Source organism: Manis javanica, chromosome 5 (genome assembly GCF_040802235.1).
Source record: "Manis javanica isolate MJ-LG chromosome 5, MJ_LKY, whole genome shotgun sequence".
In the NCBI taxonomy this organism is placed as follows: Eukaryota; Metazoa; Chordata; class Mammalia; order Pholidota; family Manidae; genus Manis; species Manis javanica.
This window is the reverse complement of record NC_133160.1, coordinates 136,093,050-136,118,755: the sequence shown is the minus strand read 5'-3', so window position 1 is coordinate 136,118,755 and position 25,706 is coordinate 136,093,050. Positions and strand designations below refer to the sequence as shown.

The 25,706-nt window shown below is 34.7% G+C and overlaps 1 protein-coding gene across 2 annotated transcripts in view; it reads right to left on the bottom strand.

Moving 5' to 3' along the window:
- Positions 1 to 1,079: 1,079 nt before the first annotated feature.
- GABRA2 (gamma-aminobutyric acid type A receptor subunit alpha2) overlaps positions 1,080 to 25,706 on the bottom strand; it is a 125,046-nt gene continuing 100,419 nt past the window's right edge. The window contains exons 9-10 of one of the 2 annotated variants that reach the window (XM_017664287.3): positions 15,398 to 15,600; positions 1,080 to 4,218 (exon numbers count right to left, since the gene is read on the bottom strand). In XM_017664287.3, the coding sequence (XP_017519776.1) occupies positions 3,922 to 4,218; positions 15,398 to 15,600 (500 nt within the window). In that variant the 3' untranslated portion in view covers positions 1,080 to 3,921. Of the gene's footprint in view, positions 4,219 to 4,361; positions 5,782 to 15,397; positions 15,601 to 25,706 lie in introns of those variants that run through there. The other variant, XM_073237674.1, reaches the window with a different exon arrangement.

Genomic DNA, 25,706 nt, shown 5'->3' with positions numbered 1-25,706 from the left:
TCTTTCCCTGTTTTTGAGGTCCTGAATTTATTTTTGAATTTGATTAAGAGTGTTTAAATATGAATGGAAAATATTGGTATCTTTTATATAAATGTTAACACACAATTATGGAAACTATAGAATTTTATTTTTAAAGTGGGAATTCAAGAGAAAACACATCATAATTTGTCTTGATTACACTGTTATGAGTGATTTTGATATGGTCTCCCTGTTCCCCCAAATGCAGATGTTAAAAATACGATACCTCTCTTCACTTTACGTGTGCCTGTCTATACTTTGGATTAATAAAAGGGAAGCCCAAGATGCCTATGAGATCTTATTTAAAGGAAAAATAAATTTTTTTTTGGAGAAGCACATGAAAAAAAATCTTAATAGATGCTGAAGGACCAGGCCTTTACATTCCTTGTATACATCTCTGTCCTTCCATCGGAATGATGACAGGCAGTGCCAGAATACAGTTATGGCAGAATCCATAGACTTTTGGGGTCCCTCTCTTATCTATGATATGAGTTCAGTTCTCTCAACCTGTAATATAAAAAGAGCTACATCATAAACAAATGATATATATATCAAAGAAAACTGAGAACAGTAATGGCTTCCGTATTCTTTTTAAATAAACTATGAACTATTTAAGAAAAAGAAACTGAAATGTGGCTTAAGGGATCACTTATCCAAACCTGAGATAAATTCAAAATAAATCCCTGAAGACTGCTAAGCCTTAAGATTGGCACTTAAATAACTAAAGTTAAAAAATATTAAATGATCATATTAGTACAATTTTTATATTCAAACAAATAGGAACATGGTTAGGAGAAAACAGCAAAACAGCTGCCATCTTAGTATCCTAGTGATCTCATAGCTTATTAAATAACTGTCAGGGCTAAATTCATTTATATGTTCCAGTTAGTCTTTGATGTTAAGTTTCATAGGAATGAGATGCACTTTACATTTTTAACTAAACTCTGTGGGTGTGGTAATGAGTGGTATTAATATGATCTTCATGGCATGGTACCTAGTAAGAGTTAGAAAGGTATTTGTTGAATAAATACTAGCTGAATCAAAGCAGTAGCTGTATAATAATGAGATTATATCTCTATATATGTACATGGATTTATCTACATTTTGTACATACCATAACACTTTGTCAATGTACAACTGCGTAAAATAGGCATAATATTATAGGCCAAAGAAACCACTGTTAATCTGTTAAAAATATGCTTCCTGAAAAATTAGGCTTATTTTAATAAATCCATGTCTCTTTTTTGTGTGTCTTTAAAGTAGTTTATGGAAGAGAGAAAAATTGTAAAGACTATAGCTCTACAATTTAAAATCCTTTCCTATGGAGCATCCTCCCTCTCTCCAGCAAGACCAAGAGCTCCCTTCGATTTATCTAAACTTTAAAAGCTTAAGAAGTGTGTAAAAAATAAACTGAAGTTAGAGAAATAACAGAAAAATCCTGCTCCATATTATTTTCCACATTATTTGAAAATCTGAACTGTCAGGATGTCATCAGCTCAAATAAAATTTTAACAATTGTAACTAAAAATAAGCATAACAATAATAGCTTTTTGCTCAGTCTGCTATAAATTTTAATGAAACTGGTGCCATCAGTGTAGGTGCAGTCCTTTGCCAAAGGTACAGATGAGTCTTTCCTATTGTCCCTTTATAAACTGCTATTTACAATTAGTTCTGATATGTACATATTTATACATTCATAGCTTATAGTCAGACATAAGGGGGAGTGCAGAACTCATTTTTAAATAATGATATTTTACAGTGTGTGCTAATAATCCATACCATACCATACAAAGCATTTTTATTGCTTGCTTCAAGCACTATGTACTTTAACTGTTGTACACTTTCCTAAACTATACAGACAAGCTATGCTATATTTAAACATGTAAGAAAATAGGATAACTTACATTTTGATATCTGAATAAAGTGCACATATTAAAATTATTTGGATCACAAAGAAAGTGTTGTTAGAAGGTTGTTAAAGGAGGACATTTATTGGCTCATGTAACAATTTTAAGGATTATGGATTACCTTTTTAGAGAGAGTTTTTAATGTCAAGGCTGTCTTCATGGCAAATTCTGTTAATAAGATGTATTTGTGACCTTGGTAGTAATACAATCATGCAAAGCACATAATAGAATCACATAACAGAATCAAAGAAAATGAAAAAAATAAAATTTAAAGGAGGCAATGGAATAGCAATTTTTGATGTGGTTTTGCTTATTTCCATAAGAGACTCCTTTTATTGATTTTTTTCAATGTACCTGTTTATGCACTATACTGAAATACTGTACAAAACTGCAAGAAATGCTACTATTTGACTACTTATGTTTCTACAAAAACACCATCATAAAGGTGTATCTATTAGTAAAAGTCAACTAATAACTGCTAATGTATATGTGAGACAAAGGATTTTAAGTTTGCCAAAAACATTGAATCTAGGCATGAGACACAGTCTTTAACTTCTATTAACATATTTCAGGGGCATAATGAGTACTTCTTAAATATTAAAAGAAAAATGAATTTTACCCATTAAGAATTAGTATTTATATAAAATTGAAAATTGTGGTTTCTAATTTAGCTAGCATTTGTGTGTTCTAATTTAGCTAATTGTGTGTGTGTGTGTGTGTGTGTGTGTGTGTGTGTGTGTGTGTGCATGTGAACTAATTAATCCATAGTCTGTTGGTGATGATTTAAATTTTCAGTTTAAAAATGTTCAACTCTTACCAAAACCTCTCTGGTATACAAAGCTGTTGTAAATTTGAGTCGGCAAAATTTAAAGTTGCGATTTACAAAAGCAGATTTACATTATTTCTTATCTGAAAGAGCTCCTTTCAAGACAGAAAAATGTGCCAATGAATTGCCCTTTCCTTTGTAATTAGTGGCTTCTGAATCCTGATGAAAAGAAGCTTAAGGCAGAATTTGCAGTAAACAGGAAAGAAGAGAATCTTATAAGTGCTCATCTATATGCTGTGACACCTATGAATTCTCATCGGTGGGAGTTTTTGGCACAAATTTCTAATCCAATATGAATGTTGCTCCACAGCAGTCAAACTGGATGCTTTTTCCAGACTCCAGCACCAAGAAAATTTAGCTGATCAATTTCAATACGACACATACCTGGGAATAGTAAGACATATTTAATGTCTTTTGTTTAAAATTTCAGGTAGTTTCCAATGATTTAAATGATCTGTAGGATTTCAATTATTACTTTCAAATAAACACTGATACTAAAAATGTAATGACCATGACATTCCGATAATTATTAAATTCTAGGCATAATTAACAACCTGTCAGGAGGGACTCATAATTATTTGAGCTTGTCATGCTGTACTATGTGCATGACTATAGATAATATACAGAGTAATTAAAAGTTGATTTCAGATACCTAGTTTGTCTTCTGATGTGTGCTAAGCTTCCAATTACACTAGCAGGGATTCTGAGCACTCAGGAAAATAAATGACGTTGCAGATATGTGGTTCTGTTATTGAGAAGAATTCACCTTGGAACGACAGTGCTATCTTACATTATAGTTAGGCAACAGTAGAAAAGACTCCTACTTAAGACCTACATCAAAAGGTTCCGTAAAGTGTGGTATAGGATCCCCATTCTCAGCACTATTAGAACAGTAAATAAATCAGGTCCTCTGCAATCCACTTTAAATCAATCCTTAGGGTAAATCTGTTAAAAAGGCAATGGCTCTTTGGACATGGGGTGCTTTCTGCCTGCAGTTCCACAAGTTAGCAAATGCGTGTCTCCATTAGAGGTCTACTGGTAAGCTATATATTGCTATATACATACTGTACATGTTGGTTCACAAATTAGCAGTTATTAGTCTGACTGTACATAGCAAAACAAACCAAGTTTAATGTTGCTATATATCCCGAAGATAATCTGCATCTAGACTCAAGGACTGACCCCTAATACAGGTTCTCTGTTTAAATACGTAGCCCAGTAAACTAAATTAAATGTACCAAACAAAACTGGGAAAACTATTCTAGACATTCTGTCAATTTTGCTAACACTGTTGAAGGTTTTCTTGGCATCAGCTGGCTTGTTTTCCGGCCTCTTGTTGGGTTCCGGCGTGGCTGCACTCTTGGAGATGGTGGAGAGAACTGGATCTTTTGAAAGATTCGGGGCATAATTGGCAACAGCCACTGCATAAGCATTGTTCTGTATCATGACAGAGGCTTTTTCTTTTTTCTATTGGAAAATACAAGAATTAACAGCATATGGGATGAACCTGCTATTTAACATTTCCTAAATTCCACTTAAAATTCTGAAGAAAACTATCTAAACATCATTGCTCATTAGAAAGAAGGAATTTAAGGAAATAAATAAGATGAGTTTATTGTCTTAAAACAGTGAGAGTGATGAAACCCCAGAATGTAAAATCAATGGTGCCATTTTCTTAGATAACTTTTGTTAACATGTAAAACAAACAATAAAACATACAACTATAACAAATCAGACAACATTTTTGACTTTTAAAGGTCACTCAAGTACTTGATGGGTGGGTGAGTAAATGAATAAATGAAATGTAGAAGTATTTTAACAAGAGCAATGATCATCTACAATGAATGATCTTAAAATCTGAGTAAGGGATTCCCCCCTTCATGTCAAAAACATACAGAAATGCTTTACTCAAATGGTGGGAAATTGTAACCACATACAGATGACAGTGTCATAAATACTAAAATCATAGGAGGAAAAGGAAATACAAACTTTTGGATTTTTGTCTAGCACATACATAACCTGTTTTCCCTTACGATCCCCAGTTCAGTTCTAACCTATTCTCATCTGGGCTACAGTTACCTCCTGCCAGGACCAAACAATATACCTTTGTGTTTCTCAGCTTGGCTTGACTTTGTCCATTCATTAGACACACTATTGCCACACAAATTTTTTAAGATATAAATTGGATCATAGGACTCCTCTGCTTAAACCTCCTAAATATCACGGAAGTTAAAATAAATGCAACACTTCTTACCATGGCTTCCATTCTGTGTTCAATATATATCAGTCTTACTGAAATAACCCCAGTTTCCAGAATGTTACTTTGTCTGGTGCCTTTGGCTACACTACTTTCTCAGCCTGGAATGCCTTCCCTCTATCCCATTTTTTGTGTGCTCAAGATCCCCTCTCCTACTTTGGTTGGTTAACATGTCATTTCCTCAGAAAGGTCTCTGCTAACTGTTCTACTTAATGTAGATCTTGCACTCCATATACACTCTTTCACAGCATCCAGTTCCTTGAATCATACCATTTTTCAAAATGTGTAAATCCTTTCCTTAGTTGTGTGATTGACTGGCATCATTCTTTCTCATTATATTCAAAGTATAATGCACCTGCCTTTTTCACCATTACAACCTCAGCACTTTGCATGGTGCCTTCCACAAAATAGGCATAAAATAAGTAGCTGAATTAATGAAACTTGAAAATGTTAGTATTTACCTGCATTTCTATCTAATGTAAATGTACGTACATTATCTAAATGCAAACAAAATTGAATGCACAATGAATTATCCAAAATAGTATATAATGTCAATCAGTAGATTTAGAGGATCTCTTGGCCTAGAAAAAGAGTTTTGAGTACCAGTTATTTTGAATTAAGATCTTTCAATATGTGTTCAAGTAAAATAAGATAAGAAAGGGCCTCTGAAAGCCCAAGAGGATCTGAAAACTGGCCCAGATGGCCTGTCTTTCACTGGCATCTGCTTTCTCCCTCTTCTTTTCCTTGCTGATGAGGCATTCTCCCAGACCTAGCTAGAGTAAGAAAGGAAAGGGGTGAGGGACTACCATTTGTCAAAGCTATGAAACAGCTTTTCTTCAAGAATGACACATGTAGTTCCCATGCTCAAATGGAGGATAGTCTCCAAGTGTGTAAATTAAAAGATGATAACCAGCATCTCTTGGTCACCAGGATGTGTCAGGTTGAGTGTTAAGCCTGAGGGTGGCATTTGTGACAAATCTCACTACTGGGTAGGACATAAGTTCTATTATTAACCCCATGTTACAAATTCAGAAATGGAAGCTAAAGAGGTTTCTTGATATGACCAGGTCCCCTGTCTACTACTACATGGCTGAAAAAGCACACAAACTCACATGTTGTGAACTTCTGAACCTTTGTTTTAAACACCATGCTATGTGTCTTTCTGAGGAAGCTGTTTGAAGCCTGGAAGTACTTTTTCCTAAAATATTCAAATTGAAGTTTATATTTCTAGGTCAATCTTCTAAAAGAAATATTTAACATACAGTGTTTCTATTATTATTTCAATTATATCCAAACAACATTTAAAATAATGCCAAATTGGACTTACAGAGAAATTGGACCTTGGGAATGTTCCTTAACCTCTCCCTGCTCCAGCTTCTAGTTTGCAAAAAGGTAGATAATTATACCAAAACTATATTGAAGTTGTGAGAATCAAATGAATGAATGTATATTCAAACCACACTGAAAAACATACTTTCTTAGTGGAGAGTGGTGATGGTTTTAACTCTTGCAAGCTAGACAATGACCGGTGTACAAGATGTGTAGATAAACACACTTGGAAAAAGACAGACATTGTGTGGAAGAAGAAATAAACATTGTTCCAGGAAGGTTTGTGGAAAAGGGACATTTAAATTGGGTCGGGAATTATGGTATAGGATTAGATATTTAGACTAAGAAACATAAAATGCAAATGTTTCAGAGGCAGGCTCCCACTTGAGAAGATGATAGTTTTGGCTCGAATATGATCCCTTGGAACTTGGAAACTCGACTGTTTTCCAAACCAGTAACAAGAGGAATCTAACACAGAAAGAAACTCTGTTCTAACTCTTACCAACACCCTTTCTGCCCCCCACACTTGAATACCCTTCAATTGTTTATAAAAGATGATATGAAAATTATTTAACAAACTCTAGGGCACAGGCACTAACACATCAGACACTCCAGCTGATCTGAATGGCCATTGGCTGTAAGTACTCAGCAGGGTTATGCCAGTATGTAGCAGCCAAATATTAGCCCTACATCTGTATGTTGGTGGTTTTTATTTCATCCCAACACTGTGTTGGAAGCAGTGTTAGAAGTCATTCTAGTATGTTTGTAACTTTTATTGACTTAGCTACAAAGGACAAAATTTCATCTTATTTTTCTTCATTGTACAAAATGTGGCTTCAATTTCCAAATATAAACATAAACTTCCAAGGCATGCTCCCACTGAGAAGATGATGGTTTGGGCTCCAATATGATCCTTTGGAGCTTGGAAACTTGACTATTTTCAGAACGAGTAGCAAGCAAAAGGGCAACATCCATTACTATTATCTTTAGTCCAAACCTGTTATTCTTACCAATTCATTAGGTGAAGAGCAGGGCACTTGCACGATACTAGATCTCAATTCCTAGCCACAGACCAGTAACTTTACTGGCTTAGAATCATAGCAAGTCTTGTCTCAAGGATAAAATAACTCTCTTCAGTCCGTTTGAAATTACCACAAATCTATAGTAAAGCATTGTTCCATCTAGTAAAAGTTAACATCATGTGTATAAAGAAAAAATACTATTGAATTCATAGATGACTTACAATTCTAAGACAGATCTGCAAGTGACTGTACTAAAGAATATATGGACTCCAGGCCATCACTAGAAGTTACTACCTTGCCCTATTCATTACCAACTTCTATTAAAAAGAACCAAGTTAACACACATTATGCTTAAAGTCCTCTATGAATATCATGCAAACCTCTGATCAAGTCAGTCCATCACTAGGATGAATATCACATGATTCAACCCCTCCAGACTAACTTTACTTTATTTAGTGTAAACCTAAGGGTTTACACTAAGTTTTTCTTTTGAGAACTAGGCAAGCTCTGATAGTTCATACTACCTAATTTCTTACAGTCTAATTTTATCATTCTGTATTTCTAATTTAATGCTCTTGGGCAGACTACTCCATATCTTTTGAGAAATAAGGCCAAGTATGGCTGAAAATGTAAGTAAAAAAAACAGTGTTCAATGTTAAGAATGAAACCAAATGGAAAGAGAAAGGGACATGAAGGCAAGTCTTCCCTGCTTCTTATTGATTTTAAGTGATCTTATGGCTTTCAGTACCAATACAGGGATGGCTGATACAGTATCTCTCACTAGAATTCTTACCCATTATGTTTTACTAGACTTCTCCATCTACATATCCCACAGGTAATTAAACATGAAATATCTGAAAATGAACTCAGGGAACTTTCCTTCCCAGCCTAAATCTGTATACCTTCCTCTGTTGCCTAGTCTGTGAATGATCCTACCCTTGAGTCAGGAACTGGTAATCAACCCTCACTGGTCTCTTGATCTGGTCCTTTCACACAGACTCAACCTACTGAGCTATTGAGACATGACTTCCTACTGCAATGAGTTTTTTCAATGTGCTTCCAACAGCATCCTAGTGCTTAGCTCTACAATGGCACCTATATATATTTTTTTCTTCTATTTAACTGTAAACTCTTTGAAACCACAGATTGCTCAATGCAGAACTCCTAGCATAGTTCCTCTCACAGAGAAGGCTCAGAATGTGTTGCTACCTGACAAATGAGCAACATGTTCTAGAATTATTATGATGATAATTACTATGATAATATACAATGATAATATAATGATTACTAGGATAATATATGAACAATGAATTTTATAGAATACAATAAGTATTTATTAAATTAAGAGAAACAGAATCCAATAGGGTGTTCTGTAATTCTATTATGGAACTATCTTGCAAATCCTCAATTTAGCTATCTATAATAATAAAGTAATAATATAAAATAGTAAAGACAGAAAGACATAATATACTAAAACACAATAAAACTAAAAATAGTGTTTGGGGAACCTCCACATGTTTGTGGAAGTTGTTTACTTGTGATGGAGACTCATCTAAGTAGGAAGGGGGAAAACATGTTTACACGCCAAATCAGTAAATAATGGATTTTTATACATTATCTGGAGAAAGAAGAATAAATTATGCTGCTATAGAATTTGTTGATCTTGTTACTGAAGTGGAATGAAGAAATATGACCCTCACTAACTAAACTGTCTACTTTTTAAGCAATGTTTTATAGCGTTCAGAATATTACTTTATTAGCATGTCTGAACGTAAATTTAAAATTTCAAGTTTGGAAAATTCCTGATTATAGAAATCAAATGTCTTATTACACCACAGTGGCAAACCAATCTTGGCTTCCCTAGAGAATTAGATAACATAATGTGTTAATAACTTGAGCAAATGCTCTAGCTAAAATATACACTTAATAGTGAAGCGATTTGGCATGCAAATAAAAATCACATGGCTTCAGAGTTAGAATCTCAGAGATTGTCCCTTCAACTAAGGAAATGGAGTTTTCATAAATGTAACATTAAATATAACAGACTTCGGAGAACGCCTCAGGTCCTCAAAACAGCAAGTCTATGCTTTTCCTACATACCATGTTGTTTTTCAGTCAGAGTGGCTACTAACAACATGCTCCCTGGTCAGATAATGCAGTCATTAACTGCTAACCTTCCTGACTGAGAAAAAAAGTGATACTTAACAGAAGATTGTTTGAAGGTTATACAGTCCATACACTTCTCTAAGTACTCCAAAGTCTTTCCTTGGATTAAACTAGGCCATGAGAAAGCTATATAATTGGACCATATTAGCTTAGCTCCTTGAAAATTGCTTTCACTAAGTTGCATGTTAATGTAATGCCTTCAGTTTTTACTGAAGGGGACTACAGGAAACATCACTATGAAATTCATTACTGCATTTATTGGGAAAATATTGACATTAATTGAAATAGCACCCATCTTGCCCTAACATAAAACCCATATAATATTGTTTAAAGAAGAATTCAGTGTAAGAAAATATTTTCTCTGAGGAAATTTATGCTACCATTTTTTGATTAAAGAGAAATAATTTCTCCCACCCCCACCCCCAATGGTTTATTTACTCTGGTAGCTGGGAAGCTCAGAAGTTAAAGCTCAACTCCACTAGCTATGGGCTACAGCTAATGTTCTGGCCCAAATGGTGGACATATTTGCAGTATATTTTCCTTCATCCTAATTTCCTACCTCTATTCATATTTTATTTTATAACAATTTAAGTACATGCATTCTTTTGGTAAACTATCTGAAATGCTTTTGGAACAAGGCAAGATGCTAAAAAATGCTAATAAGTGGATAAAAACACTTGAAATGTGATGTTTCCTCTCAACTGCATGGAGTGAATCATAAACCAGTGACATATTTCATGTTAGTTTAGATATTACATTGCTGTGTCTGTGCTTTAAGTAATTTCATATCTAGTGTGTTTCCAGAGAATATGCTTTTCTTGGACAGAGTAGAACCACTGACTCATTTAGAAATGGAAACAATCTCAAGAGATTAAATTTATTAAGTTTTGTAAATTTAATTCAAATAAACTATGGGCTAAATGCTATGTTAGGTAATGGCAGAAAAAGATGATGACTAAGATACAACTATTACACTCTTAGATTATGCAAACTATTGTTAGATTATTTACAATAAAAATATAATTTAATGCAGCTACAAAAAAAGGAATTTGTGCCCCATACTGTAGAAACATAATGGGAGTAGCAATTAGATGTTTGGGAAGTTTCAAGGTTAAGTAAACTCAAATGGACTTTAAAAGAGTAAGTAGGAATTCATCAGTTAAGGAAGGAAGGAGGGACATTTTAGCAAGAGGGATGAGCACGTCTAGTATCATGGAGATGTGCAGAGGCACAGACATTTGGGATGTTTGTAATGGCTAAAGGAAGACCTTTAGATCTGTATGCATGGACTTTAGATCTATGTGCCATCTTGGATGCACCATTTATTGATGTGTGATCCTGAGCAAGTGACCTTCCTTGACCAATCCTGTATTTCTTCATCTTTAAAATGGAGGTATTGCCAGGCACAGAAAATTAAAAGCATAGTAAATAACACAAATATTTTCCTCGTTATTCATTATGTAAACAAATATATGAGAAAGCTATATACTTGGACCTTATTAGCTGAGCTGCTTGAGGAATTCATTAAAGAACTGAAAAATTGAATGATCAAATTTTTGCTTTAGAAAGATAACTGTGGCACTCATATAGAGAGAGGATGGATTAGAGAGAGATCTAATGAGAAAGATTCAACAACAAAGAGGCTTAGTAAGAGATGGGGAGGGTATAGTGTATGCTATACAGATAGGGGCATGAACACCATTTGATGAGTGGTTAGACGTTAAGGCATACTTCCAAGTTGTTGTTATATGTGAGTTAGGTTTTGCCATGAACTGAGGTATAGGTGAAAAACAATAGGCATGTGCAGGGGTAAGTTATAAAATCAACGTAGAAGGTTTTACTTTTGTTTTTTATTTATTCCATCTTTTTTTAAAGATATATAAAGATGGAGATGTTATATTCATGTAGAAATGCCTAGATCAAAGAATGGACATTTGATCTTGGAAGTTAAAAGAAAGGTATGGGATGTAGTTGTAGAAAATAACTGTGGGAGGTCAAGATAAAGGCATGAACTGTAGATCTGACAAGGTTCTATTTCACGAATTCATATCATATTTACTGAGCAACGATTATATATACAAAGCCCTGTACAAAGGGCCAAGGATCACAGCTTATTAGAAATCATGGTCATTTTATCATTATTTGCAAAGGAATTGAAACATGAATATGTAATTACAAACTATGATCTACTGCAAAAGAGCAGACAGGGTACTAGACACACTTATAAAAAGATCTAATCATTTGGAGGGGAAAAAAAGTGTTCTGAAATTTCCTGAGAATTGATATTTGTGCTTGGGTGGACAGAGATTAGATATTTGGAAACAGTAAGTGGGTGGACAGTGTGCTCAGTGTTGCAGACATTCCTACAGGTACCATCAGTAAAACCCTGAGTGAGAACACTTGGCAACTAGTAAAAACAAAAACAACATAAATGAAGCCAGACAACTGTCTTTGGGCATAAAGGAGAGCAGATGCCAGGGAAAGTGGATCCACTCTGAACTTGGGCAGAAAATCTCAATGGATGGAATGAATAGCGGCAGCTGCCAGGATTTGAGGAAAGGAAGTTGACATTTTAAGGCCTACTTTAAAGAGGGAAAAAGAGAAAAAGTTGTTGACTTGGGCCTAAAACAAGTTCTGGAGCATAACAGTATTTAGAGGGGTTCAATGAAGATCCCTAGAGAAAAACGGAAAATTATTATCTGGTCTGAAAATGTGGAGGCTATTGTTATCCTTCAGTTACCGGACCAAAAATGGAAAGGAAATCAAGTTACAATGGATTGAGAATTAAATTTAAAGTGGTAACATAGAAAATGTAAGTGATGCTTTCAAAAAGCTTCAATGGGGAAAAAGAGAGTAGAATCTCAGGATGGGGGAAATGGGTGACACAGGATCTGGAGAAAGTTTTGCTTTTACCTTTTTTGTAAGTTAAACATACTAAGCATATTCATTAACTAATAGGAAGGAGAGCTGAAAAGGAGAAGATGGCTTTGAAGAAATTAGAGAAGAAAATAATAACTGCCTGTTCAAGGTTGAGAAAGGAACAAGAAAGAAAGGGATCAAGAGTGGGAGTGGAAGAATTAGTGTTGGGCAAGTTGAATAGTATTGGGTATGAAAGAAGGTTCCAGAAGAACTTGGGGTATTGTATAAGGAGATACTTGGAAAGGCACAAAAATTTAAAGTTCGATAATTCATCTAGCACTATACTTTTAGAATAAGATTTTGTTTTCTTAATTTCATACCTAGGGCTATAAGTCATGGAAAATTTTGTCCAAGATCCCATAGCAACATAGGGTATGTTTTCTAATAGTTGGCTCAAATGTAACTCCAATTTGAATTGAGTGGATTTATTTATTCAACAAAAGTAACTTTAAAATCAAAGTAGTCTACATGCAAACTGAACATTAACTACAGATTTCTCTTTTCCAAACATGTAATATTCATATGCATCTCTGAGTCATTATTCTTATCAGGTATATTAATACTGCCAGTTAACAAATTTTTAAGAACCTTTTATATGCTTTTTGAATTGACAGATAATTTAATTGCATTTACTCATGTTTACTAATTTCAAAAGCAGAAGACCTACCACAGTATAATTAAACTGAAAGGACATCAGTATAGCCTAGTTCAAGAAAATTATTATTTTCCACTTTAAAATTAAATCTAATGGAAACTAAAGCAGAGGTGGACTGTGCTGAAATGTCTTTTAGGCAGATGTGCTAGTTTGGGGCTCTCCACATGATTTCTTTTCAGTTCTAAGGACCCGAATATTTCCAAGGTAGGTATAGGAAATACCTCCCAAAACTCATTTGGGTCATGAAATTGGATTGAGTGCCCACTGACAAATTCATCATCGTAAAGTTTTAAAAGCCTTTCTATGAAGGTAAAGGTTTTCTCATTAATAGTATATCTCCACATTTAATACAGAAATTCATTACTCTTTTATTCAACAAAAAATTCTGAACTGCCTACTAAGTGCCTGGCTCTGTGCTTGGCTCTTTGAGCTACAGAAAAGTGAGTAAGCATAAGCAACATGCCTGATGTAATGATCCCTTCAATGTAGCCACTGAACTTAAACCACTAAGACCCGAGCCCTTTTAGTTGTTTTTTTACAAATTAGTTGTTTTTCTACATATTAGATTGGAACGTCAACAGTTTCAACCTAGATTATCTTAACTCTGTGTGATTTCATATGTGGGTCCACCCTAATCTAGTATTCAGTAGATTTGAACTAGCAGTAAGTTACTGCTTTCAAAATGAATTATCAAGAATGTGTTTTCTGCATTTGTATGTACTTCTATTTTCCAAGTTTAGGGATCCAGAAGGCATATTATTTGATATGCCAAATCACAAGGTCAGTTTGATTGGCACCCTCATAGCATCAAAAAAAAATAATGTATAAATAAATTTCTATATGGGGCATTTATACAATAAAGCACTATTTATCTTTTGTGACATATTTGCAAAGTACTAACAAGCATTTTATCTTAAAAAAACTGTTAGTATGAAAGTGTATGTGAAACTCACATAACTAAAAATGTAATTGCATAGATAGCAATGCAAAAGAAGTATGCTATATGGGAAATGAAAACATAAATTAACAATAAAATGCAATGGAAATGCTTAAATAACCTAGAAATTAAGCATAGAAAATTAATCAGATTCCCTTTAATATTTACTCATTGGCTATTAGTATGCAAAACACAGCTTACAGAACAAAATAAACCCAGGATTCTTATTAAAAGTTCTACAGCTTAAAAAATCAAGGAAAAAGAGCAAGACTCTTAAACTATAACATCAACTGTATGCTTAAACTGAAATATGGTCTTAGAAATGAGAAAATACATTTATATTCAAATAATTGAAAAATAAACCAGCAAGTATGCTATTCCAAATATAGCAAAAGAATTATTTATGTAGATGTATTAAAAAGAAACCCTCCAAGTGACACCTTTTGCTATTATTAAATATAATTTACATTTCACTGATACATATAAAGCCTCTTCTTAAGGCAAGTGAAAAACCTATAGAATAACAAAGGAAACTGCTGTTGTATAGTTGCAAAAAACTTCCACCAGCTTTGTGTTTGAAACTGAAAAGTGAATACCAGTATTTCCCAAAGAAGTTTATCTTAAAAACAAAGAACTTTTCTCTATAGTCTACACGAGCAACTTAAAATTTCTAGGCATTCGAACACCCACGTAATTTATTCCATACGACATGGGAGAGAGAACAGCACTGCCTGGGCTTTTACATCCAAGCAACAGGGATGGGGGGTAGATGAAGAGTACCTCAGCCCACTGATGGGACCTGAAATTCTATAACAGGTAAGATTAATGCCCACTTTCTTTTCCAAATCACTGTTATGAAGCAGTGTGGTGTCTTAGAGCATGAGCTTAACAGTCAGACAGATCTGGGTTCAAATATGCTTCTTAGCTGGCTGTATAAGCTTGGGCAAGTAAATAAGTTCACTAATCCTCAACTTCTTTATAAGAAAAAAGGATTATCAAGACCCTAGTAATAATGTTGTTGTAAGGATTACATGAGAGACTGTACATAGAATTCTTAACAGTGTCTGACACAGAGCTCAATAGAATGTTCAGGAGCAGTTTTTACAGAATACTACTACAAGCACTCCTAAAGGATTTCAGTCAAGAACATACTTTAAAAGAAATCTGTAAGATTCATATATGTGTGTGTGTGTATATATATATGTGTATGTGTGTGTGTGTGTGTGTGTGTGTGTGTATAATATAATAAATTTTATTTTGTGTTTGAATGTTCTTAATATCTACTTTTAGAAATGAATTTGTTACAAGCTCTTCTGTAAAGAGATTCCCTTAATCATGGTGGGAAGGAAGTTCTCACTTACCTTGTCATTCACTACACTCTTCCCATCCCAAGCCCATCCTCTTTTGGTGAAGTAATTAACAGTTGCAAACTCAATTAGAGCAGAAAACACAAATGCGTAACACACAGCGATAAACCAGTCCATGGCTGTTGCATAAGCCACTTTGGGAAGAGAATTCCGGGCACTTATGCTTAGAGTTGTCATTGTCAAAACTGTTGTCACTCCTGCAGAAACATAGGAACCAGAAACATCAACAGATACTAGAAGGACAGCTCTGGAAAAATTATTTTTTCAAACCTACTTTCAGTTCCACTTCTATTCACTGAAAAAAAGAAAAATAAAAAACTACTTGAAGAAACTAACTTAGCATAAATAGTTGTTATAATTTTTGATGTAATGACTCTGAAATGCTTTAAGTGTTCAGTTTTGTTTATATGAATCCCTTTTTTTCTCTTCTTAAGTGCTACTGAGGTTAACAAGACTGGTGAGACTTAAGTAGAATTTCCTAGGAGACAGGCAGATCTTTTTAATTGACCCATTGTCCATTAACATTAATTTTTTAAGTCCTACAGAAAGCTTCACATTAATTCATTCATCATTTATCTGAATCATGCTAAGCTAAGCAATGGATGCTAAGCAATCATCCACATCAGTGATCACATGGAACTATCATTAAAAAGTTCTTCATTCTAAGTATAGCTAAGTATGAAATTTCTCCTGGATTGCTTAGCATCATGAGGACATAATTTTTCTCTCATAATGAAGCTTAGACTTTATAGAATATAAAGCAAGCAACTTAAACTAAAACCTTGTAAAATGTGTATCACTACTTTTAAGGAATTTTTTACACCTCTGTTGGTTTAAAAATAATTTTGTTCCTTTAATTGTAAAACTTTTATTCCAGTAGTCAGGGAATTCACAATGGCTAAGTAAAGAGAAAGCAATTGTTCAGGAGGTTAGTTGAAATATCAGCAGTCAAAGTGTCTACAATTATCTCTTTTATCAGAGATCCAATAGAAGTTTAATTATATATGTAAGGACTGCATTACATTAAGAAAGAGTTAAAATGTTAAGGATATTAAAATGTTCATTCACATGTTAAAGTTTTCTTTTTTTGTCTCATTTACAGTAGAGTTGTAGTAATTCAAACTAGCAGTAATTCTATTTAATCAAGAGTGAGTACATCTAGGAAAATGATAGTAAGATTAAAAGAAAAACAAATTTATTTCACTGCTGCTGAATCAATATTAAAAGGCCACATTTACAGCAACACATGGCATTCACATGTAGCAAACTAAAAAGTTTTAGATTGTGAAGATGTTTTCTTTTGAGAATTTAGTAAGAGAGATAATTAAATAGAATACCAGACAAATCCACCCACAAATATTAACAAACCACAACCATATCCCCCCCACATATACACATATAAACAATATAGTGACACAAATGACAAATTAAAATGTGAAAATATATTTTAGCATCATCAGCAGTCAAGGAAATAAAAAGTGAAAATGAGATGCCTCTTTAAAACAATATTATCAGAAAAATTGGAACAAAGCTTTAAAAGATTGATACTATCCTCATGGAAGGATGATGTGGGCAATGGACATCCTCTCTTAATGGGGAGAACAAATTGGTGCCATATCTAAAAACTGTTGCCTAAACCAAGGTCATAAATATTTAGGCCTCTATTTTCTTCTAAGTGTTTTATAGTTTTAGTTCTGACATTTAGGTCTTCGGTCCATTTTGAGGTAATTTTTGTGTATGTTGTGAGGTTGATGTCCAAATTCATTCTTTTGCATGTGGATGCCAGTTATCTTAGACCATTTATTGAAAGGACTTTCTTTCCCCATTAAATGATTTTAGTACTGTTGCTGAAGTTAATGTACCACAGATACATGGGTTTATTTCTAGATTTTCAATTCTATTCCACTAATCTACATATCTTTCTTTCTGCAAGTTCCACAGTGTTTTGATGACTATAGTTTTAGACTAAGTGTTGAAATTGGGGACCTTGAGTCCTCTAATGAATGCATTCTTTCTCAAGATCACTTTGGCCATTCAGGTTCCCTTATGTTTCTACATGATTGTATGATCAGTTTGCTCTTTTTTGCACAAAAAATCATGGATATTTTGATAGGTATTGCATTGTGTTACAAACCAATAGTGTCTCTCATAGTCACCTGTTCTTTATTTCTTCCTGTGAATTGAGTTATTTTCTAGTGTCCTTTCACTTCAGCCTGATGGATTCTCTTCAGTATTTCTTGTATGGCAGTTCTGCCAGTGACAAAAACTAACCCAATTTTTGTTTTTCTGGAAATATCTTAATTTCTGAAGGGTAGTTTTGATGGATATATAATTCTTGGTTGAGAATTTTTATTTTGATGCTTTGCATATGATATCCTATTGCCTTCTGACTCCATGCTTTCTGATGTTAGCTGTTAATCATATTGAGAGTCCATTTTATCCATTATTCTTTTGCTGGTTTCAAGACTGTTTGTCTTTCTTTCAAGTTTGATTCTGATGTGTTTAGTTGTGTATCCCTTTGAATTCATTCTATTGCTAGTATATTGAACTTCTTGAATGTGTTGGTTAGTACTTTCCATTAAATTTGAAAGTTTGGGCCATTATTTCTTTAAATATTTTTTAAACTTTGACTCCTCTCTCATGACAATACACAATACATATATTAGCAAGCTTAATAATATGTCAGAGATTTCTTAAGCTGTGATTATTATTTCTTTTTCTTTCCTCTCCCACATATCCAATAGTCTTAATTGACCTCTCTCTGAGTTCACTGATTTTTCTGACTTACTTAATCTATTGTTGAGCTCCTCTAGTGAATTTTTCATTTCCGTTATGGTACTATTGAATTACAGAATTTGCATTTGTCTCCTTTTTATAATTCTTATAATTTCTATTTTGGGGAAGGCATCCTTATTGTATTTTCCTTCAGAAAGGTTTTTTTTTAGCTCTTCTATTTTATCTAATATAGTGTATTTGAAGTTTTTGTCTACTTAGTCCAATACCTGGGCTTCACCAGGTAAAATTTCTAATGAATCTTTTTTTTTTCTGTGAATGGGCTATATTTGTTTTTTTACTTGTATGCTTCACCTTCTTGGTTGTTAACTGAACATTCTTAATATTAATGTGGCAATTCTGGAAATAATATTTTTTCCTCCTCCAGAGTTTGCTGTCAATCACTTCTTGTTGTATTTGCTATTGATTGTTTGTTTAGTAATATTTCTTGACTAATTCTATAAAGTCTGTATTTTTGTTTGCGGCCACTGAAGTCTCTGTTTTATTAGCTTATTAGTCATATTATGATTGGGTAGATGTTTCTTAAACACTGGGACCAAAAATTTCAGTCTATGCCAAGTGGCCCTGAGTGTGGGTTGGGGTATGTCTTCAACATTCAGTCAGGCAGTTTATAACTCTGCCTTAGGATCTATTTCCTTATTTCCTGCCTGTGTACAGCCTCGGTCAACTAGAGTTAAGAACTTAGGACTTTCTCAGGTCTTTCCTGAGTATTAATTAGCTCTGTGTATGTATGTGAACCTCTGGATTCCAAGAAATATGTCAGGGCTTTTCAAATCATTTATGTACAATTAATTCCCAAGACTTCCCTCACAAACTTTTTGGTTAGCCCAATGTTTACCCCAAATATTATCTACTGCCCGGCAGAAGTAACTAAAACATCTGCCTGTAAATGCCTTCAGTGGCATCCTCCAGGTAGTGGCTTTGGCATGAGGGGAATTCTGAATAAGGAGAAATAAAGACAAGCTTTTTGAGAAGGTTGTCAAGAAAGCCACCATACAGATGAATTGATGATAAGTCTTTCTGAGTTCCATATTTCTTCTTCTGCTATCAATAATTCAAGATTTAATTTCAGAGCTATCACTTAGCTAGGAAGCAGAGATGGGTAAATTGCAACACCATGAAGATTGCTGTTTTTACCAAGATGCAGCTATTTTTCTTGAATAAATGTAGTCTGGGTTGCTATAAGTCTTTGGTTGATTTTTTCAAAGTTCTGAAACAGTTGATTTTTGACAGTTCTACCAGTTTTTCATTGCTTTTATGAAAGTGTGGGATTTTACAATTTCTTATGCTATCATTTTTGCTATCATTTCTAACATTTTGAATGGGTCTACCCTGAGACCCAGCAACTCTTCTAGATGAAACAGGGCAGTATAAAATACTGGTTAACAGAGTGGCTATGTCCTTAGAAGGCCTCATAGACAGATTGCCTGGATTTGAATCCTGGCTCCATTCTATGCTGCCTTTGTGATTTTGGGCAAGTACATCAACTATTCTTATTACTTTCCTCATCTATAAAATAATTTTTAAGCCTTCGCTACTTCAGAAGGATGTTGTAAAGGTTAAATATACACTTAGAACAAAGCCTAGAACATTGTAAGTATTCAGTAAATGTTAGCTATTTTTATGTTTCTTATCTTTGTTGTTATTACGATTACTATTATCAGAAATCTATCTTACTGAGATGACAGCAGAAATATATATAACAATAAATTAAGAACACAGTATTGTTATGGCAACCAAAGGAATCAGTGCTTATGAAGCCAAGCCTCTATCATGAAAAGATACCTCAGTGCACGTGTGAAAAAAATATCACCATGAGAGCAAATTCAAGACAGATTTAAATCAGAGAAATAAAACCCTCCTTTAGACCTTTATCCCCCTCAAATGCTCGTGGTGTGTGAGTGTTTGTGGCTGGGGTGTGGAGTGATAGGAAGGTGAAGTCTCAGAAACCAAACAGGCACAAAAACTGCAAGAGAACTGAAATGTGGAACTGTTTGATACCACCTGCTGGTTACTGCTAGAAATGGCAGAAACAACGGATATTCTAATAAATGTTGGATTTTTTTCCCCTCTTGAGCCCAATAGACAAAGCAGTAATTGCCACCCCCTTCAAAATAAATAAATATATTATTTTTAAGGTTGGGATTTCTAACTCATAACTTCACTACCTCTGAATGATAAAAACATTGAAACTTCTACGTGTTAGAGACAGAAATTAGAATGTGGATAACATCTTTGTCATTAACTCAAATTTCACTGATTTAAAATTTAGAAACTATTATGATCTGAAAAAAAAATGTTCAAAGGTAATTTAGAGTGTGATTGACACTGTGAGGGATTACAAATGTTTTCTTTTGCTTACCTGAATAGATCTTGTGTTTAATAAATCCAAAACTCATATCCCTTTCCCCAAACCCTTTTTTCCTTGAAGTCCTTTTCTCAATCAAAGATTCCTACAATTTAAATGAAGCCATTTTCATCTTCCAGGTTGACACTGCAGTGATATGATTATGTTGTCAGTCTGGTCAACCTACCGTTTCCTCTACCTAGAACCTTTTTCTTGTTATTCATTCCTCTTTCTTTTTTTTTTGGCTAACTCCTATTCCTTCTTTTAATAAATTACTGAGTGCCTACTAAGTGCCAGATACCTTGCAAGCCCTGGAAACACACGAGTGAGCACCATCCCAAAGGTTCTTGCGCCGGCAGAGTGCACGTGCTGCTAATGCTGTAGCACACACAGGTGTTTGTCGGTTCTGCAGGATTTCGTCCCTAAAGGCAACTACAACTTTGTCCTATGCGTCCCTCTAGCATACCATGTCCTTTTAAATTTCCTGTGGGTTTAGATGACTGTATACCTCCAATAAACCATAGAGATTAGAGCCTGTTCTGCCTCTTCTCCTCAAAGTGTAAAAGGGTAACTGATAGGGGGTAAAAAGTCATTAAATAGTTTTTAAATGAATTAATAAATATTTATTGAAACTACTTCTCCAGTGATCCTCTGTAATTGGTAAGCATTGATTTATTAGGGTAATCACAAGAAATCTATTTCTTCTTTTATAAAGCATGTGTGTGGTCCCCATTTTGTGCTGAATTCTGTGGCACTCGGAGTGGAATGTGAGCAAAACCAAAGAAGATAAGAGATTTTTTTTTTTTTTGCTAAAGCACAAAGTACCCTAACATCACCCCTAGGCAAGCTCTAAAATGAACTGCATCTGGGTGATCTACCTACACCAGGAAGCTGGGTTAGGAACCCTAAGGAAATAAGGGGAAAAGTAAAAGAGGCCATGAGACAAAGGGAGCACTACTGGGATGGGGGAAGACACCCACAGAAGCCAGGTCGTGGGGAAACATGTGGCATTTAAGAGAATGGAAAGAAGCCTGCAAGGTGAGAAGGCAGATAATTAAGTGTTTCGTGGAAGATGAGGCCAGAGTGGGGGCACAAGCCAGACTATGCAGGGCCTGTTAGATGGTGTTGAGGTGATGTACCTCCTCTAGAGCAATAGGAAACCCTCATAGAGTTCATTTTCAACAGGGAAGTGACATGATAAATGTTTCTTATATCAAAGATTTGTCTGTTGTTCCCCTGTAGTTAGTTGATTTTCCTTCTCTAGTTTGTCCAACATTTTCCCTTTGCCTTTGGTTTACTGCAGTTCGAATATGACATCACTGGATATTTTGTTTTGTTTTGTTTTGTTGTTTATGTTTCTGTATTTATCCTTCTTAGTGTTCTTTGAGCTTTCTGGATCTGTGATTTGGTGTCTGCCATTACTATTTGGAATGTTCTCAGCCATTATTACTTCAAATATTTCTTCTGCTCTGATCCCACTTTCTTTTTCTTATATTTCAATCACGGGTTTATTATACATGTTGAAATTGTAGCACAGTACCTGGAAAGTCTTGTTCTGTTTTATTGCTGTTTATTTGAATTATTTTTCCTGCTTGAATTTTAATTTGGAGAATTTCTGATGACCTGTATACAAGGTCACTGGGTTATTCTTCAGCTCTGCTGAGGTTACTCATGAGCCCTTGAGAGGCAGTCTTCATTTCTGTTGCTGTGTTTTTTTATTTCTATTGGACCTTTTCATTCTTTGAGTTTTCATCTATCTGCTTACGTGACCCATCTCTTCTTGCATGTTGTTTACTTTCTCCATTGGAGACAGTAAGATATTAATCATAGTTATTTTACACTAATTGTCTAATAATTCCAACCTGCGTGTCATATCTGAGTCTGGTTCTGTTGTTTGCTTTTTCTCTTCCAACTGTGTTCTGTCCTATGTTTTTTTTATTTTTCCTTTGGCATGTCTTCTAATTTTTTGTTGAAAGCTGACCATGTTAGTTTGGGTAATAATAACTGAGAAAAGTGCCCTTTAATGTGGGAATCATGTTAACCTGACGAAGTCGAGCTCTGTTGAATGCTTGCTGTAGTTACAGCTGTCATAGGATTCATGTTGCCTTGGCATTCTTGTTATGGTTTCCCCTTTGACTTTTGGACTTCTCTGAGAAAGCTGTGCTTTCAGCTCTTTCTGCCGAGAGCTGGGCTATTCTACTGGAGTCTTGCTTGTGTGGTGGTAAGGTGTAAGGGAGGAGGACTGTTCTGCAATCTTCTGATTAAATCTGTCTTCTAGTGGGCCTGTGTCTCAGGCTGTAACCTTCACAGGTGTCTTTACTGGTACGGTTTTATTCCCCATTCTCCTTACTGCCTTCCATAGCTGCAGCAAGCCCCATCTACTTTTTGGAAGCTCTGATCTCTTATTGACTGTTTTGTTTCCTCATATCACCTTAGGTGAGACAGTAAGGCTAAAGAGGCTGACATTGGGAGGAATGCTCTTTTCTACTGTTAGCATGAGCTTCAGGACAAGTCCCTTCCCCTGGGCATAGGCCTTTGTTATGCAGAAGGCTCTGAGTGTATTTAAAATGATTCTTCTTGTGTGCCCCTTTCCCTGCCACAGTCAGGAAGGGGTACTACTCAGATCTTTACCTTGACAAATTTGGTGGATTCCTGGAGGTAAAGCTAATGAATACATAAGGCTCCCCAGAAGACTGGCTGTAGGAGCTTCTTCCTCTCACAATAGTCCACCTTCCATCTCCAGCAATTCATCAGAATGACCATTTAAGTGCCACTACCAGCATATATTGTTCCAGCAACATCTTTACCAGGTGAAAAAAAAAAAAACCAGAGCTGTGTCTATCTGAACGTGCCTGCCTGCCTCTTAACAATCTGGTATGGTGGTTTGCCTGTCACCTCAATTCTCTTATAAATGTAGTAAGTCTTTCATTTTCAGTTTGTTCAGCTTTTTCTCATTGGAAGAATGGGAGTGACAAATTGTAAGTTCTTCCCATGTCAGCACTGAAACCTGAAGCTCAGGGCCTTGATTTTAATACATAATTTTTTTTATAACTTCCTATGTTATTAGTCAGATGTCTGCTTATTTATTTCTTCTTTCTCTGAGTTTCTCCTGTTCTGGGTAGTTGAGTTTGACAGAATCAGAAAAGCTCTGTAATATTAAGCAAGCTAATGATTCAAAATAATATAGGCAACTTTCTGGAAGTAAAGAATGAACTAATATCAGCAGATGACTGATAGTCAACAAGGCAGAAACACAAACTTCGGAATTTGGGCTGCATAGTTAAAGTTGAAACACAGATGCTCTTAACAGTTCACTGTGTTCCCGCTAACTGAATCCTTAAAGGGGAACTTTTAAGGCATATAAAAATGAATAAAAATGGATTCTAATATAATATCAGAGTATTGTTACAATATTCCTCTATCTACATCATTCTAAAATTACTTGTTAAAATTAGGAAGATTCAAGAAAACAACCAAGTTTTCAATCCTATGTACCTGATTTATTCAATCAGCTTGACATATATCCCCCTCCCTCACTAATTGGCTTTATTATATTTTTTGGCAAAAGTATTACCTATAAAATTTGGCCAGATTATTTAATGCTCTCACTATAAGTATAAAGAAAATCATATTTTAAGATTAAAAATAAGAAGAAAACTCATACAGTAATGTTACTGACCCCAATTTAAACCTAGATTGGTAAAATGTTAAATATCTTCATAAATACAAACTGAAATTTATTTGTAGTCAGTATGAATGTGAAAGTGCATACACATGTATGCATATGAATATTCAGGAACTCTGGGGAATCAGCGATGGGGCCTCAAGCTATGAGAATCCGCTCATATTACAAATCTGGGCTTCACACTCATTCTATGTTATCAGAGAAGACCCTCACATTCCCAGACTGTAACATACTGTAATCCATGCAATTGTTTACCTTTCATCTCCTCAGACTGTAACCTCTCTTAGGGTAGGGATCCTCTTATTTATCTTACTTCTCTAAGTTCTAACATAGTGCCTGGTAACATTTTTTATTTGAAAGAGTGAACAAATGAAGTTTATGAAACAACTACACCTGTTTATGTGAATACAGACACAGAAATAAGTGATTATGTTTGTGCACGTTTAGGGTTCAATACATAAATATGCAAAAATAGTTTGATAATAGCTATTTTTTTCCAGAATCCAATGAGTAGGGAAGTGAGTGCATTGGAAGATTTAAGATTAAGGATGTGTAAGATCATTGCAAGAGAATTCATAAGTAAATATTTTATGTACTTTATAATCTTTTTCAAAATATTATATATATATATAGAATAGTACATATACAGAGTATATTTAGTATATAGTACACATTATGTATATTGTTATATACATAAGATGTATAATTACATATATATAATAATGTGATAGTTAAGTCTTATAAAAGGTATTATGCTAAGCACCAATTAAAACCTGTTCTTGTGGGTGAGGAGGTAGGGAAGCAGACAAGGTATGACCTCTCCCCTCATTTACGACATCCAAAGATATGATGGACTTGGTGTACAATATCTGTATATCCTCTTTCTTATATCTCTGCCACTTTTAAGGTATTGCCCATGTTCTTGAAGTTCTAGAGTGCTTGCCAACACATGGTCTGCATTCCAGCAAACAGAAGGCAGAGGAGGAGAGGCACCTCTACCCACTGTACGGGCGCACTCCTGAGCTGAAGGCCACAAACTGAACACTGTACACCAAATTAGGTGTATACACCTAACTAACACCTAATGCTACACCTAACATATATAGTCATCTGTATTTGAGAACTTAGTGATATGGCCACATCTAGCAATGTGGGAGGCAGAGAAATGTATCTTGATTTGGTGTACACCATTAGAATCAAGACTTCTATTATTCTTTAAGTTTTAGGAGACAGTTACTTATCTCTGACTGATGGAGACCTGTGATGTTTCAGGCTTAAACTATGTAAATTGTTAGAAAGTTTGGGAAGGAAAAAAGGAGTGTTTTATATTTACCCAAAACTCAACATACATGCATACATTGACCTCCTGCAAGCCAGGCCTTTGTGCTTATTATGCAAGTGCAGCTTCAAGGCAGTCCCAAGCCCTACCTCCAAATAGTTTGTCCCATCTGAATAGAGATTCTACAGCTACTATTATT